Genomic DNA, 16555 nt, shown 5'->3' with positions numbered 1-16555 from the left:
CCCTTACTTGGTGAAAGATTTGTATGTGGTTGGGTTCTCTGCAAAAGGAACTCCATGTCTCTTGCTTATTAACACTTGGTTTGGCCATGCAGATGACTTTGGGCTTTTTTTTTTACGTCTCTCTCCTTCCCAGGTTTTGCAAAAATTGGGCAAAATGGTGGAAACCAGAGATGAGCAGTTTGAGCAAAGTGCCTCCAACTTCCAGCTGCAACAGGTTGCATGGGGACAGGGGGAGGGGAGGAACCCACCAACACCATCCCTTGGCCCTGCTGCCTCCTGGGGTCCCTCCATCCTGTAGAATTCCCCATGGGATAGCCCTGACCTCACTGTGTTGCTTTGCAGAGTGAAGGCACTATACTCTACAAAGACCTCAAGGCTTTCCTGGGGGCAGTGAAAGGTACAGCCCCTGTCCCCCCCCCAAAATTTGTCATGAAAACCCTGTGGGCACCACCAAGGAGGTGGGAGAGGGTTGAGCATCACTATTCTTCCTCACCCAGAATCATAACTTTTGAAGAAAGTAAAATTAATAATAATCAATAATAATAATAAATAGCAATTAATAATAATGTATACCAATATATAACACTTTTTCATCCTGGGTCACAGTGATGCACGAGAGCTCAAGGAAAATGAGCTGGGAGAGGGTCGAGCATCCCTGTACTTCCTCACGCGGAATCATAACTTTTAAAGAAAGTAAAATTAATAATAATAAAAAAAATAATAAATACCAATTAATAATAATGGTATATAATATTTTTTCATCCTGGGCCACAGTGATGCACGAGAGCTCAAGGAAAATGACTGAAACTCTGCAGGAGATTTACAGCACGGAGTGGGATGGTCACGAGGAGCTGCAAGACATAGCAGCTGTGAGCTCTTTGCCTTCCCCTGCTTCCCCAGGCATCCCCTTGGAGAATTCAGGGATCCAGGGAGATCCCTGGGGATGCAGCCCAGCACGTAGAGCTGGAGGGGAGGTTGGGGGGGGGGGGAGAATTCTGGGCATCCCCTCCGTGTTCCTCCCCACAGAGCAGTGACCTTCTGTGGGATGACTATGAGGCAAAGCTGGCTGACCAAGCACTGAGGCTGATGGAGAATTACCTGGCTCAATTCAGGGATTTTAAGGTACCACCCAGATGGGTGGTAAAAGGGGTGGGGGGGAGCAGCCAGGCTCCTGTTCACCTTTTTTCCCCCCCCATCCCAGGAACGCATCACCAAGAGGGGCCGTAAGCTGGTGGATTACGACAGCACCCGACATCACCTGGAAGCTCTGCAAAGTGCCAAGAAAAAGGATGAGGCAAAAATCATCAAGGTCAAAATCTCCCACGGCAGCCCTGCCCTGCACAGCCCCCCCAACCCTGATGGCCCCTGGTCCCTTTGCACAGGCTGAGGAAGAGTTTAACAAAGCCCAAGTGGTGTTTGAAGAGCTGAATAAGGAGCTTCAGGAGGAGCTGACGGTTCTCTATGGCAGGTAAGGGGGTGTCATGGGGCTGGGGGACATTATGGGGCTGGGGGACATTGCAGGGACAAGGGGACATTATGGGGCTGGGGCTCCTCCCATGCCCCCAGGGGATGATCCTTGAGCTCATGGCATCCACACAACCGCAGTTTGCTGGCAGCCCCTTCCATCCCCCCCCCCAAAAGGGTCCCCGTGAGAAAGCATCAGCTAAACAAAAGGTCCCATCCTGATGGCACAAACAGACTGAAGAGCTTTAAAGAACAAATCGTATCCTATAGAGCAAGTTGGGCAACAGTGAGGATGAGCCTTTATTAACCTGGCTGTCCCAGCACCTCACCTTCAGCACAGGGGACATGCACAACCCTGCTTACAGGATTGGCTGGGTCCCACTATCTCTTTTAGGGAAAAAGAGAGCATTTGTCCCATGCTTAAATCCCCCACTTTCTTCCAAGGGGAGGAGGAAAAAAGGGAATGAGGGAGAGAGACTTCAAGGTTGGAAGAAAAGCAGTAGCACAAGTTGCATGAAGTAGGAATAGGGAGAGTGAATTACAAAGATGTACAACACAGATAAACATGGAAACTGCCTCCTCAGTTGGTAATCCTGGCTCCACCACACTTGACCCCACTGGACTCAGCAGCAGATAGGGCTGCCCAAGTGACAGACCACAACAACCTTACAGCAACCAAACTGGTCCTGACTGAGAAGGCAGAAGACCACCTGTCTCCATGAACTCTGTTCTTCTACAGCACAGAACAGCAGCAGCACAAAACAAACAGGCCCCAACCCAGCCAACACAACAGCCAGAAAAGCCACCAGGGGATTCTTTTCAGACCCATTTCAGACAGAGCACCATGGAAAGGAATACTGGCATTAGCCCACTTGGGTCACCTGAACCATCCTCTCCACCCCAGGGGCACAGCTGCTCCCCATCCTGACTGCCACATCAGCACCTGACACTGCCCTGTCCCAGGCACCTTTTTCTCCTGCTCCTCTCAGACCAGGACACTCTTGGAGATCAAACGAGCCCAATGAAGCTCAAGGCTCTAACCTGCACCCAAGATAAACACTGCCCTCCTCTGTGAAAAATAAGGATTTAAAATTGTAGTTTATTGTTTTGTTGAGTCTATCTTTCAATTTAATAATGTTTGTTTGGTCAGTTTGTTGAGATAGCATGTTGTATCCTGTTGTTTTGGGGTCTATGTTTAAGTGTACTTATAAAGGAGAAAAGCCAGAAAAACGGGAGGAGGGGCCGACCGCAGGGGCCCACGAAACAGGGACGTAACGTGACCATTCCCCTCAGCAACAGAGCAAAGCCCGTGAAACAAGAACCAATGCTGGCAGAGCCCGCAAAATGGAAACCAGTGATAAACTGGTAAGAGATTAAGGGGGAGGGGTTTACGAAAAGTATAAAAGGACTGGTTTTACATTATTGAACTTGAGAGCCGGTGGTGAAGCTGTGGCTTCCCGGCCGCCCAGCGTGCTGCAGCGTGCTGCTCTACTTATATCTCTCTCAGTGAAAAGTTTTCCTGTTGAAACATAGAGTCAGCATTTTTAACATCCTCTTTTAATAATAACCCTTCCATTTCCACCCTCCAAACACAGTGTTTCTTGCCCTCTTTACAGGTTTGCCCCTGTTCTCTGGGGAGCTTCACCAGAGGAAAAACAGCCAGAGGCCCAAGCCCCCAGTCCTGCTTACAGGGAGCTCACCCAGCACAAAGCTGGACAGGGCAGCAAAGGTGCTGGCAATGCTCTGGTGTGAGAGTCAGGTCCCTTTGCCCATGGGGCCTCCTACCTCCACTTCACTCATCCAAGCTTCCTCTGCTCACTCTTCTGCTATGCTTTCTTCCACACACCACGGAGGCCTCCACTTTCTTCTCCAGCACCTCCTGCTGAAAAGGCAAGAGCACACAATCAGCACGCACAAGTCCCCGCTCCTCCACCAGGCTGCTCTCCCACACTGAAGCTCTCCACACCAGCCCTCTATTTCTCTACAAGCCAAGATCCCCTAAGCCCCCCAGCTCAGCTTTTCTCACTAAATCACTGCTCCAAGCACCTGCCCAGGCACAGCTGGAGGGGGGCTTGCAGGCAGACCCCTGGGCAAATGGACCTGGCTGTGCAAAGCAGCAGCAAAGAGGCTACACAGCCCCGCTCACGGGGAGCTGGGGCTGCCTGGGGACATAGGGCTCCATGGCTCGGGACACACACCCTGTCTCCAGGGCTGTCAGCAAGCACAGCCCCAGGCCCTGACTACAGGCGGTGTAATATACGTGTGTTTGTGAATTCATGTTAAATAACTATGAAGTGTGTGCTAACCCAACTTTGAGAGTACTAATAATTTATCTGTCTTCAACATTGTGAAATATGCATATCAATTCGTTAGATGCAAGTATAACTGTTCTTTGTGTAACTACAAGGCTTAGGGGAACAAGAAACAAGACATCCACAGTTTCTGTACCCTGAAAACACTACAATGTACATCCTGTTGTGCTAATCTAAGCTGATTTTGCTGCCCACCACACAGCGTCGCAATTTAAGGTGGTTTTACTGCTGACTGCAGAGTGTTGCACAGGAAAGAGCGGAGGAGCTCATGTGCGGAACTGAAGGGTAACGAGAGGGGAAGCTGAGGCAGACACTGACTTCATCCAACGACCACCACATGGGGGTCAAAAAGATGCCCAGAGAAAAAGTGGGCATGTGCCTTTGAAGGCCTGCCTCTCCCAAGAACTAATAAACATAATCCGGCCTATTACTAGAACAGTCATGAATATGTATTAGAATAGTTAAGAATATCTATTAAGGTATGTAATATAAACTAAAAGATTAAACTTTACGTCGCGTGTGTGAGTGGAGCGGAGACTCCCCATGCACCCAGCGCTGTTTTGCTTATTGCAATTTTATTAATTAAATTAAACCATTAACAGAAGAATACTGAGTCTCGGTCATTTATAACAGTGCCCACCAGGACCCCTCCCAGCCTGTGCTGAAGGTACAGAGAGGATCCAAGGCTGTGTCATTAGTTACAGATTATTTAAACTGGCAGACTGCAGGGCATGAAGAAGGAAGAGTGGAGGGGCTGGGACAACTGAAAAGCTCTTAGACAACATTTTCTGTCAGAAATGATAGAAATGAGGGACAAATGGCACAGCTACTGGCTGCCTTTTCCTCATGAAAATGACAGAAGACGTAAAAAATATTCCAGCACACTCCACCTCCAACCCCCAACCAACCAACCCAGGCATTCTGACCTCTAAATCTCCTGCTCCACAATGACAGGCAGCAACCCCGCTTCTTCCCGTGACACTCCACTCCTCCTCAGAGCCAGGGACTGCAGGAAGGCTCAGCCAGGGCTGATCTCCTCCCCCCTGGGAACAGCTCCCTGAGCTGACACACAACCCCATCTCCATGCTGGCAGCAATGGGTGCCTGAGGGCTCCCTGTGGCAGGGCCGACTCAAGAGGGAGCTCCACGGCTCTTCCCAGCACCCGGTGGATGTGGATTCTGAGGAGCAGGTGGCAGCTGCTGGGAAAGGAGCAGAGGGGAACAGCAGCCCAGCAAGGAGCAGGAGGAAAGGGGGATGGGCTGCTGGGCTGCCTGACTTTCTATAGGCTGTGGGCAGGAGATGGAAGGGAATAGTGACCCCTCTCAGAGCCCTCAGGCTCACAGACACTCCTTCTTTACTTCTCCAACGCAAACTTCTTCAGTTCTTCCACTCCAACTACGACAGGTACCTTTGTTCCACTCAGTGGGAACCTCACCAGACCACCATCACCTCTCCAATAGGATGGACAGAGGCTCAGCAACTGCGTCTGCCAGCTCCTCAGGACCCGTGCCTGGACCCCGTGAGGTCCCATAAACTTGTGCCCCTGCAGGTTCTTTAGATGATCACAAAGCTCTTCTTCTCCCCCAGCGGGGGCTCCTGGGTTGTCCCAGGCCCTGCTTTAGATTCAATTCTACCTGGGATGGATGTGGCTCTCCTGCCCTGCTCCCCAGCTGCTCCGACCACCTCTCTACTCCTCCCAGGGTACCTGCCCTTGCTTCCCGCCTCTGCATGCTTCCTCCTTCAGTCTGAGGGCTTTTAGGAGCTGCTGGCTCATCCCCGCCGCCCTCCTGGAGTTTTTCCCCGGCTGCGGGATGGGGAGTGTGGGGAAACGGCAGCTGCCAGCATGGCCCGGGAACCAAGATGGCCGCCGGGCAGCCCCCAGCATGCCCCGGGACTACAGCTCCCAGCATGCCCCGGGGCGCTCCTCCTCTCCTGCTCCCTGAGCCCGCCCGACCCCGGGGCTGCCCCGGCCCCGGCCCAGCTGGGAGGGGGAGCAGGAGGAAGGGGATCTGGGCAGGGAGAGAAGGCAGGGAAAAGAGTGGTGAGGAGGGGGAAAGAGAAGGGGGGGAAGGGGGCAAAGAAGAAGGGAGAGAGGGAGGGAGGGAGAGGAGAAGGGCGGGAAGGAGGAGAGAGGGGGGATGGAGAGAGAGCGGGCCAGGGGCCTGAGAGAGACAGAAAAGGCCCCAGGAGAGGGGAGTGACAGAGGGGTGGGAGAGGGAGCAGGAGAGAGGGGAAAGGGCGAGGGGAGAGGAAGGGAGAGGGGAGAGAGAGGCAGGAGAGGGGAGAGAGAGGCTGCAGGAGAGAGAGGGACAACAAGGCCAGGAGAGGAGAGGGAGAGAAAGATGTGGAGACAGAGAGAGAGAAACAGCAATGGCTCTGAGAGCAGGCAGGGAGGAATTGGGAAGTGTTGAGAGGGAGACAGAGAGTGAAAGCCCAAACTGGTGATGGGCAAAGGACAGAGAGGGAGGGAGGAAGAGCTGGGGGCAGGGAGCTGGGCAGAGCCCCAGAAGAGCAGTGATGAGCAGCTGGGCCAGGCCCCAGCACCCTGGGCTTCCTCTAAAGGATGAAAGCTTGTTTTCATTTTTAGGGTTTGATTGGGGACCCTTGGTTTGTGTTCCTGGTTTCTTCAGGTTGTTGTTTTTGTGGTTGTGCTGGACTGTGCTGTGTTTTCTGTTTTGAAACCCTCATTTCTGGTCTGACACCTCTACAGCAGGTAGGGCAGTGTGACTGATGGTGTGGTCTTGCATATTTCTAGGGAGTCAGTGGAAATGTGTGGCTGGAGCCTTCTGCATCACCTTACCCTTTGATTTCTTGAGCGTAAATCATGCAATGTTTTTGCTGAGGTGCAAAAATGAAATGCGAGAGCAGATCTTCCTCACTCAGGCACTCACACACACACCTTCCCCACCTGAACATGAACAGCCCAAATGTCTAGGGCTGTGTTCTTTTATTAAACGTGTGTCAGATATCCAGCCCAGGGGACTTGTGTGCAGAGAATGGCTGCATGGGCCTGGGGCTTGACCATCATCACCTGGAAGTGTGACCCATCAATGCCTCACCCTTTATGCCCCATCAGTGCCTCCATCCTGGTAAAAAACCTAAAGCTGCTCCCAGTGCAAGAGGAGTTTCTACTGGAAATGAGATCTTCTCCATCATAACTGGAACCATCTCAGTGATCACCAAAAATCACAGAATTGTCACAGTTTCAGAAGCTCTCTAAGATCACTGAGCATTGCACCCCCCCTCCCCACTGTCCTGGGCGCCCCCTGCTTGTACTGAGAGGTGATGGGAGGGGGGTGGTTATCCCAATACTGCCGAAACTGGGGGTGAGCAGACCAAGCTAGGGGGAGGGGGTCATGGATTCGAGGGGGGAGCCCAACTTATCCCAGGGGTGGGGGGATGGAATTGGGGAGCCCCCAACTCATCTGGAGGGTGGAGGAGCTGTGATTTGGTCTCCCCCTTTCTGGGGGAACCAAACTTGTCCTGGGGTTTGGGGGCTGCAGTGGAGGAGGCTCAACCCCAGCCCTGGAAACCCCAACTGATCCCAGGGGTTGGGGGCTCTGACTGAGGACATCAAAAATATCCCAGTGGTGTTGGGCTGCAATTGGCAACCCACAAAGCATCGTGGGGGCCAGAGGACATGATGGGTGACCCCCAAATCATTCCAGGTGATCTAAGTTACCCTGGAGTGTGGACTCCCAAAATATTTCAAGAAAGCCCAACTCATCCCGGGGTGGAGGCTGCAAGGGGGGACACCAACCAATCCTGCTGAAACCCAGCTCATCCCCCATGTGGGTGTGATGGGTGCCCCCCCAGCTCACCCTGAGCAGCATGGCTGTGGACTCCACAACATCCTAGAGGTGGCCAGTTCTTTCTCACAATTCTAGGTCTAAAAGTCTCACTTGTGATTCAGGAAATGCAGCTTGCTTTGTGGAATAGCACCCTGCTCCCCTTTCTGTGCAGAAATGGGGATTAAGTCAAAGATCTGGACTCTGTGTGTGCTTATGGCACACCAGGTAATGGACCCACTTTGGGGACAACACTGTGACAGCATCAGGAACTGCAGGAGATGTATTAAAGAAAGGGAGAGCTGTCAGTAAGGCAGAGTAGTGCACAGATTCCCCAGATCTGTGAAGAAAATGAAATTCAGTTTTTTATCTCAGTTTGAAGGCAGCTTTTACAAGCTTGTGGCTGCTGTCAGTATTGCCAGGTAGACATGAGTGGCTTCAGCAGGGGAGGGAATGCAAGCCATTGCTTGTGTCATTTCTCCATGGATCTGCCAGATATATTTGTGGTTTTAAACAATGTTCTCTTCTTCTAGACCTGTCCCTGGTCACTGTCCTGGAGAGTGTACTTTTGAAAAAGATGAGTGTGTGTTTACCCAGAAGAGGAGAGGACCCAGGGATGGAGGGGTCCAACTCCCACTTCTTACACTAGACCCAAAGGAGATGACACTGCTGGGGTAGGTGAGTGAAACTCCAGCCTGAACCTTCAGAAGGGAGACTGCCAGTTAACCAGCAGTGCTTTGGAATGTTAGGCTAGACCCAGGAGAGAGTTTGTACTGTTCTGTTCAGAACAGTTCTTACTCAGCTGGAGTGAACACTGATCACCATGATTACTCTGCACAACTGTTGCAATCTCACAAGTATAGCAGTCTATGCCATAAAAATCTTTCTGAAAATTGTTTCAATTGTAATTTTTAAAGTAATGAGCATGTCCAGCATAATGAGGATGCTGAGAGACTGCTTCTACTTTGCTCATACTTGTTTGTGTATCTTTGTAGGGCTCCTGTGAGTACAGAGGCATCCAGCATGGGCTGTGGACAGAGAGCACCCCTTGTTTCAAGGTCACCAAGAGGAACCTCTGGAAAACAGTGCTTGACATTTTTCTACCCCATGTAGGGAGCTGGGACTGGATTATAAAGTGTTGATCTACAAAAGGAAGGTGATGATGAGGAGATTCCTGTGTGGAGGAAGAGAGGGGAAGGAAGGATCTCATGGGCATGGGGATGGATGGAATTAGGAAAGTGACAGAAGGTAAGAAAAACAATCAATAAAGCAGCCAAAATGGAATAGTGAACTGAAGTATGTGCTAGAATCCAAGTCTGGGGTTGTATAAAAAATGTAAATTGTTCAGATGTAGACAGCTTGGAATGGAGACCTGAACAAGCTGAAGTAACATCATTTCTTACAGATGAAGGAAGGGAAGGAATTATTGAAGGCATCTAAAGGCTGCTAGTATGAAAATAGTTCATTAATTCAATTTGGTTTTTGTCATGTGTTTAAATGCTGTTTCCCCACCATTTTTGGTAGTTTTTTCTTTAGATCACTTGTGTCCTTTTCCCTCAGCTGTCTAAAGCCCTGTCTGGATGTGACACCAACACTAAGCTGTGATAAACCAGCTGCTTCCTGCAGCCTGGCCTTTCTGAGGTGGCACCAAAGGCAAGGGGGGATGCAAAGCCAGAGCTCTGCCTTTGCTTTCAGCAGTGCCATCATTTCAGTGTTGCCAGAGACAAAGCCTGCTTCAGTTTGTAGTTAATAGACATCAAAAAAAACCCTTATTTTAATTGTATTTTTTCAATAATATACCCGATGAGAGTAACTCTGTTACATAAATAGATATTTACATGTGGTGTATTTAGCTTTTGATTCCATTCAAGGTCCAGATGATTCAGGTGCAGTCATTACAATCCAGTTTTGAAATAGTGCTCTTGGCCTGGCTTTGATCAGAGGTTTGCTTGCAGATGTCACTGGACTGAAGAAGTTGCCTAAGATGGAGCTGAAGCAGTTCCTGCCCTTTTAGGAAAGACAGCAATATGGGCCAAGAGCAGTGCTCCTTTTTTTCCTTGCAGACACAACTGGCTTAACTTAAGCTGTGCCTAGCCAGTTCCACTTGCTCTTCTTCCTGCTCTACCTTTTTTCAGAATGTTTTGTTTTGTTTCTCACAGATTTTTGCTAAATTTAATTTATTAATTGAGGTTGAAATCAAGGGTCATCAACATCATTGGTTTACTGGGTGGAAGGTAGTTGAACTACAGGCTGCATGGAAATTTCAGATTGTGATCTTCATCTTCATTGTACAAGACTGTTGCTATTTTGTGGCTTGTTAAATCCTTCTGATAGATCTCTTGGTTTTCTTCTCTGCTGCAAAATAGCAACCTCTCACTAAAAAGAGTTGTGCACTCTTGCAAGGGTGTATTTCACAGAGTCACAGAATCATCCGGGTTGGAAAGGATCTCTGAGATCATCAAGTCCAACCCTTGATCCACGACCACTGTGGTTACCAGACCATGGCACTCATTGCCACATCCAGCCTTTGTTTTAAAAACCTCCAGGGATGGAGAATCCACCACCTCCCTGGACAGCCCATTCCAATGTCTGATCACCCTCCCTGTAAAGAATTTTTTCCTAATATCCAACCTAAACCTCCCCTGGCAGAGCTTAAGTCCATGCCCTCTTGTCTTGCTGAGAGTTACCTGGGAGAAGACACTCCCCCCCCCGGCTCTAACCTCCTTTCAGGGAGTTGGAGAGAGTGATGAGGTCTCCCCTGAGCCTCCTCTTCTCCAGCCTCAACACCCCGAGCTCCCTCAGCCCTTCCTCACAGGACTTGTGCTGGATCCCTTCACAGCCTCCTTGCTCTTCTCTGGACCTGCTCCAGGACCTCAATATCCTTCCTGAACTGGGGGGCCCAGAACTGGACACAGGACTCAAGCTGTGGCCTCACCAGAGCTGAGCACAGGGGCAGAATCCCTTCCCTGGACCTCTTTTCTTTTCAACATTTCAAGTGTTTTCTTCTGGTCAGTGCCAGCCGTTTCTGTATGGGAGGGGTTTTAGTCCATTTTTATGTCTCTCCATGTCTAATTGGCTTCTGAGCATCTGCTTTAAATTTCCTGGGATGGACTCTAGAAGTACAGTGTTACAGATGTGGTCTCAAAGAATTCAGGGGACGTTTTCTGTTCCTCTGTGTACCTTGATGGGACTTCCATCACATGATTGTGTCATCTGTAATCAGTAAGCAGACTGAAGCAGCTACAGTTGTTTTTGTTGTGGTTTTTTGGTTTTGTTTTGTTTTGTTTGTTTGTTTTTTACATAGCTGGTCCTCTTTTTATGGGGTCTCAAAAAAAAGGGTTTTTTTTACCCCTTTAAGACTTAGGTAATATGGTCTGCCCTAAGGTATACTGTTATAAGGGGGTAAAGCAGCAGGAGGTGAAAATGTGTTTTGAGCAAGCCGTGTCCTTCTTCTTGTTCTCCTCTTCCATTCACAAGGGAGAAGAGCTTGTGATGATGCATTTTTCTGCTGTGATGCTTGAAATTTAGGGATACTGCAGAGGCTGATTTATGCAGTGAGTCTGGTGATGCTGAGAGTTCCTTGCAAGTAAAAATTCTGAAACTTTGAGAGCTGAATTTTACTGTAGCTGAATTTTACTGTGACTGAAATGAAGCTGGGCTGAAGCAGGGAAGGGCTTCTCAGGGACTGTGCAGGAGCAGGGCTGAGACTGAGGACAGGAGGAATTCCTTTCTGCTCCTCCAGATTTCCATGGAAAAGCTGGAGGCCTTGTAAATCAAAGCTCAACAAATTTTCCATTTTTCTTTTCAATAAAAAAAGCCTTTTTCAAGTAGTCAGTGAAAGGCAAAGAAGATGCTTCCTTCTTCCCCTTTTATATCTTCTTTTTCTTAATCTCTTTTAGGGAGAGCCACCTGTAGAGGAAGTAAAGCAGGATAAGGGAGGCAAAAGTGAAGAGAAAAAAGCTCCAGCTGCCTGGATTGTGAAGCACCATGTTTGTAATGGTGACTCTAAAATGCCCAAGGCAGCTTCAAGAGACATCACTGGTGAGAGAAAGGAGCTGGGAAACAGTGATGCAATTCTTTCTCTATGGTTATTAAATGATGTTTTATAGTATAAAAGGTGTTGATCTCCAAGTGGTGGAGGTTCCTTGTATAGGAGTTCAGTGTTTGCTTCCCCTAGGCATCTTGATAGTGATAATTTATGCCAGTCTCTGTAGTGCCTTCAGTGGTGTTATCTACAAATGTTCCTCGGCCACCAGGAAAAGCTGAAGTCCCATTTTCCACAGGCTGAGTGAGAGATCATTCACCTTGGAGTAACAGGAGTGGTGTATTTGTGGCCCTTAACTCAGAATCTTTCCTTTTTCCATTAAAATATAAATTGCTCCAGAAGAAAGGAATTGACAGAGATGCACATGAAGTTGCTGTTATGATAAAATGATTCACTTCAGCAGCTCACAAATTTTAGAGGATGTTTTATTTTGTTCTCAGCCTTTTCTCACAACCATTAAAGATGCACTCTATGTGTAAATAAGTAGTATGAATTCAGGCTGTTTATAAAAATCTGTTTTTCAGTGTAGGTGAGCACTCTGGATGTACCTCCCAAATAGCAGCAGCAGCTGAAAAAGAAGTTATCAAGGATGCCATTGAAAACTCTGTGGTGCAGGTATGGAAAGCCAAATATTTTTGAATTAGAATCTGAACTGTTAAATTGTATTAAAAACTATGGTGAAAAAAACCGTAAATGGATAATGAAGGGAGAGTCCTGGAGAGGAAGAGTGAGTCTGAAGTGAAGCTGGATCCAGTCTTCTTATGGTGTAAAATCCTTGTCATGATGTTGGATATTTTTTCTTTTGCTGCTTTGTTTCCAGCTGGTTTCCTTCAGGTTTTTTTGCCATTGTTCTTCCTGTTGTGCTGTGCAGACAAACAATGCAGTCAAAAGCATCTTTTCCCCTGCAAAATGCATATGCAAGTGAAAAGGGAGATTTTTCAGTAACATGCTGAACTGTTGGATGAAACGTGGCTTTTTCTTTTTAAGAGAAAAAGCCTTGAATTTTGGTCACCTTTCTGATGCTTTCTCTGCCTCTGCAAAACATGGGGGGGTTTGGCCATGTTAAGAAGTGTTTGAAAAAGGTTTTCTTTGCAGTGGGATTAAGGCAGGCATCCTCTGGAGTTTTCTGTTCCTCAGGGCTTAGCAGTGGCCTTGGTTCTGCTGTAACTATAAAAATCAAGTTTTAACAGTCCCAGAAGCAGACACTGTCTGAGAAACTTGCTGTTAATTTCAGCAAGTGCAACGACTTCCAGGAGACTGAGCTGAAAGCAAAAGTGCAAGACAAGAAATCCCCTTTATCCTGGCCCAAACCAGGACACTTGGTGTCTTTGTCTCTGACACGGTCCAAGGTTTGTATGTGGTCAAGTGCCCTGCAAAAGAGACTGAGGTGTCTGTCACTTATTCCATGTGGTTTGGCCCAGAAAGTTTTATCTGATTTCTGAAGGACAGTAGAAATAATGGACTGTGTTTATATAGAAACTATGTCTGCATTAATATAGAAAGAATGTCTGCATTTATATAGAAAGAATGTCTGCAATAATGCTGCATTTGGGCTTCTTTCTGCTCCCCGTGCTTCCCCCACTTGTAACAGAGAATCATAGAACTCTTTTGTTTAGAAAAGATCTTTCAAATGAAGTCTAAGTGTTCCCTCAGTCCTGCTAAGCCCAATCCTGTCCCTCAGCACCACATCCCCACATCTTTGAAGTCTCTGTAGAGATTGTGACTCAGCCCCTGGTTCCAGTGCCTGACAACCCTTTTGGGGAAAATATTTTTCCTGGCCCTTGTTGAATCTCCTACAGCCCAGGTCCCTCTAGCAGAGCTTTCCTGCCCTCATCAGATCAAGCCTCCCACCCACTTTGGTGTCATTTGCACCCAATCCCCTCGTCCAGATCACTGATAAAGATGTTGAAGAGAACTGGTACAGAGCCCTGGGGACCACCCTGGGACCACCACTGGGTTTAACTCCATCCATCAGCATGCTGCCAATTCTGATTGCTTCTGGAACTTAACCCTTCATGAATATAGATATATCTATAGATATACAAGGGGGCTGTGACGTCCCTTTAGGAGAAGGATGGACTTTTTAATTCCTATTTTCAAGGGGGGGAGCAAACAAAGGGATCCAGAGAGTGTCTGAAAGGAGTGGGAGGGTGAGTGTCAGTGCTGAGAGTGGAGAAGATTTGGTAAAGTAGCATGTTTTGTGTTCATTTCCTAGGAAGAGGGAAGGTTTGGAATGTACTGACAGCTCTTTGGGTAGTGGGTATGTGCAGACAGAGGCCTTCCCTGAGCTCTTCAGCACAAAAACTCAGCTGAGTGCTGTGGAATCTTGCTGTTCTTTTACAGCTGCAGGAGTTGGAAGAACATCTTCAGCATGAACATTCAATTTGTGACTTGAAGAGTGCTCTGGAGAATAAGGAAAGAGAAAAAAGAGATTGTTTCCAGAGACTGGAGGACCTCCTGTTGGCATCTTCTGGGAGTACTATTGCAATGCAACCCCTGGAGAAAGGGATGCAGTGGTAAGAGAGTGGCACAGGGGACCAAGGTGTCTGCTGCTGTCTGGGGTGGTGAAGATGCTTCTGTTTGTCCTTTCCCTGCTGTTCTTTAAGAATTGGTAATGTGGTGGTTCCCTGTAATAAAAGCTGTGTTTCTGTTTAAGCCTTGAAGCTAAAAATGTCAGACTGCCAGCCACAGTTGTGCAGCAAAACAGTAGAACTGAAACCCTTCTGCAAGGCTCACCCCTGGTAAGCTGCTCATAAACTGCTGCCTTTTTTCCCAATTGCTGTGGGGCCTTTGGAATATTTTGATTTTTTTCTGGGTTGATGTTTGGAATCAGTGATCCCAGAGCTCTTTTCCAAATTGTGGGATTCTGAAATCCTGGCCAGGAGCAGAGGGGCTTCTGAAAGTGTTCTCTGTGTTATTCTTTCCCTAGAGCAAAGTGGCAGGGAGTGGTGGGGGAATTCCTTCTTTGAGGAATCTTTTTCTCTATCCTTTTCTGTCCCACAGTGTTCCTTCATTAGCAGCTTGGATAAATAAGTGCTGAGAGGGAGGGATTCTTTCTAACAAGAAGAATTCTTGCCCGTGGTAGCTCTGGGGTTCTGCCTTGGTTGCTGGAGGATGCACAGGTGCCTCAAGGAGTAAATCTGTGCCCCTGACACTGGGCAGGTTGCAAAAAAAAAAAGGTTCCCTTTTTAGTTTGTGGTGGGTAAAAGTGTGTTACCTGCTTCAGGAGCAGGCAGCTTCCCAGGACAGAGTGGAAGAAATCAGAGCCCACGACCACGAAGCAGAGAGAAAGCTGCTGCTCAGCAGAATGGGAGACCTGAAACAGGAATTGGAGAGTGAGAAATACACCCTGAGAGAGAGCATTGTCCTAAAGGAAAAATAGGAAAAGCTGTATCTGGAGGAAGTGAAAAAGAGAAGATGGTTACAAAATGAACTGGAAAGTACACGCTTTTTGGAGTGGTAATAAGAGTTTCCTTTTTTCCTCCTGTGTTTTTCTGCTGGGGTTCCTCTTCTACATCTGGTCAGCATTACATCTGTAAGCCTGAGATGGCATATTTGTGAGGAAGGTTCCTTTAACCCTCCCTCTGTCTTAATATCTCTTGAGCATTCCAAGACTAACACCACTAATCGTGGAATTAATGTTTGGTTTTTTTAATTAATTGTACTTTACCAGTCAGCCTTTTTGCCAGTCTCTAATAATCTCCTCCTTATATTCAGTGAGTGGCAAAAAAAAACCAAACAAAACAAATCATGAATTTTATGTTTTGTACTGTTTGAATAAGGATGTGCCCTACAGAGAACAGAATTTAATTCTATGAAGGAAGAAAGTGAATATTTATTTTTGGCTTCCATTTGAGGGTTATGGTTTGAACTTCCCATGGGAAAGGGTGTTGTTGTGCAGGTGTTCTCTGCCTTTTGGAAAAAGCTGTGTAAGCACAGAGCATTCACAGATTTAAAGCTCTCATGCTGAGAAGTCTCAAGTGTTGATTGCTGCTCCTTGTGGGAAATGTGACTGCTGAGAAATCCTCCAAAAAATCTCAGCTCAAATGCTGTTCAGGATTTGGTGACTCCTACTCCCTTCAACTTTCACAAGTTGAATAATAATCAAAGACCTGGAGTGGGGGGAGGGGTAACTGAGCCAAAGTGACTCCCAAAGATAACTCTTGGTACGTGTCTGAATTTTTTCAGAGCTGAGGAAAACCAAGGAAAAGCCAAAAGAAAGCTTTGTGGGAAGTTTGTTCTTTCCCCTTCCATCAATGAAGGTCTGGATGTCAGTGCTGAGCAGTATCTGGTTGAACTGGGACATTCTGGGAACACTCTTTCTCTAAGTTCAAGTTTAGGAGAAAGCTTCCCAAGTTCACCCACAGGAGCAGAATCCTTGGGGAACAACATTTGCACCCATTATGCAGCTCAGGTAGAAAATGTGAAATCCCATCCTCAGCATCTGTAAGCCAAGTTGTGCTTTTTAACCTTAAAGTTACAACTCGTTTGTAGTGATTACTCATGGTGTAACTCCTCCTCATCACAACACTCCCCATCTAGGTGTGGTAGGGGTGAAGAGTTTTGGTTTTGAGGGTTGTTCTCTTTGCCAAGAGCACTCAGGGTGTTGAGGAGTTTTTGAGGGCAGTGGGAGCTTCAAAAGCTTGCAGAAAACGGGGGCAAGTGAATTAGTGCCTGGGAAAAAGGAAAGAGCTGCCAGTTTCCAAGGGGCAGTCTTTCCCTTTTCTCCTTTTCTGCATCAGGAAAAAATATAAGTAGAAATTTAGAGCAGTTTGGCTGAGAGAAGAGCAAGAGGGAGAACAAGATGTGAATCAAAATCACCTCTTTGCCTTTGCTTGGGTGGGGGCATCTCTTTCCATTGTTAGCTATTGGCTTGTTGGGTGGGAAATGTGATGAAATATTCTCAGGAATTGGGTCCTTGGCTTTCTGTGGAAGTTGGCTTTAAG

The 16555-nt window shown here is 47.6% G+C and overlaps 1 protein-coding gene across 1 annotated transcript; it reads left to right on the top strand.

The window, feature by feature from the left end:
• The first annotated feature begins 10933 nt into the window (after positions 1-10933).
• Positions 10934-15044, top strand: LOC115598410. Its single transcript, XM_030451546.1, has 6 exons — positions 10934-10948; positions 11464-11605; positions 12139-12224; positions 13953-14125; positions 14266-14350; positions 14836-15044. Exons 1-6 carry the CDS (start codon positions 10934-10936, stop codon positions 14989-14991), a joined length of 657 nt encoding a protein of 218 aa, XP_030307406.1. The 3' UTR covers positions 14992-15044.
• The last annotated feature ends 1511 nt before the right edge of the window (positions 15045-16555 follow it).

The sequence above is a fragment of the Calypte anna genome, chromosome 5 (assembly GCF_003957555.1).
Source record: "Calypte anna isolate BGI_N300 chromosome 5, bCalAnn1_v1.p, whole genome shotgun sequence".
Classification (NCBI taxonomy): domain Eukaryota; kingdom Metazoa; phylum Chordata; class Aves; order Apodiformes; family Trochilidae; genus Calypte; species Calypte anna.
This window is presented reverse-complemented; position numbering and strand designations above follow the sequence as displayed.

What these genes read in the sequence shown, in the direction of transcription:
- LOC115598410 (XM_030451546.1), top strand. An exon ending in TTGAAAACTCTGTGGTGCAG is followed by an intron (nt 12,225 to 13,952) that starts GTATGGAAAGCC and finishes GTTCTTTTACAG; the next exon opens with CTGCAGGAGTTGGAAGAACA. An exon ending in TTCTGCAAGGCTCACCCCTG is followed by an intron (nt 14,351 to 14,835) that starts GTAAGCTGCTCA and finishes TACCTGCTTCAG; the next exon opens with GAGCAGGCAGCTTCCCAGGA.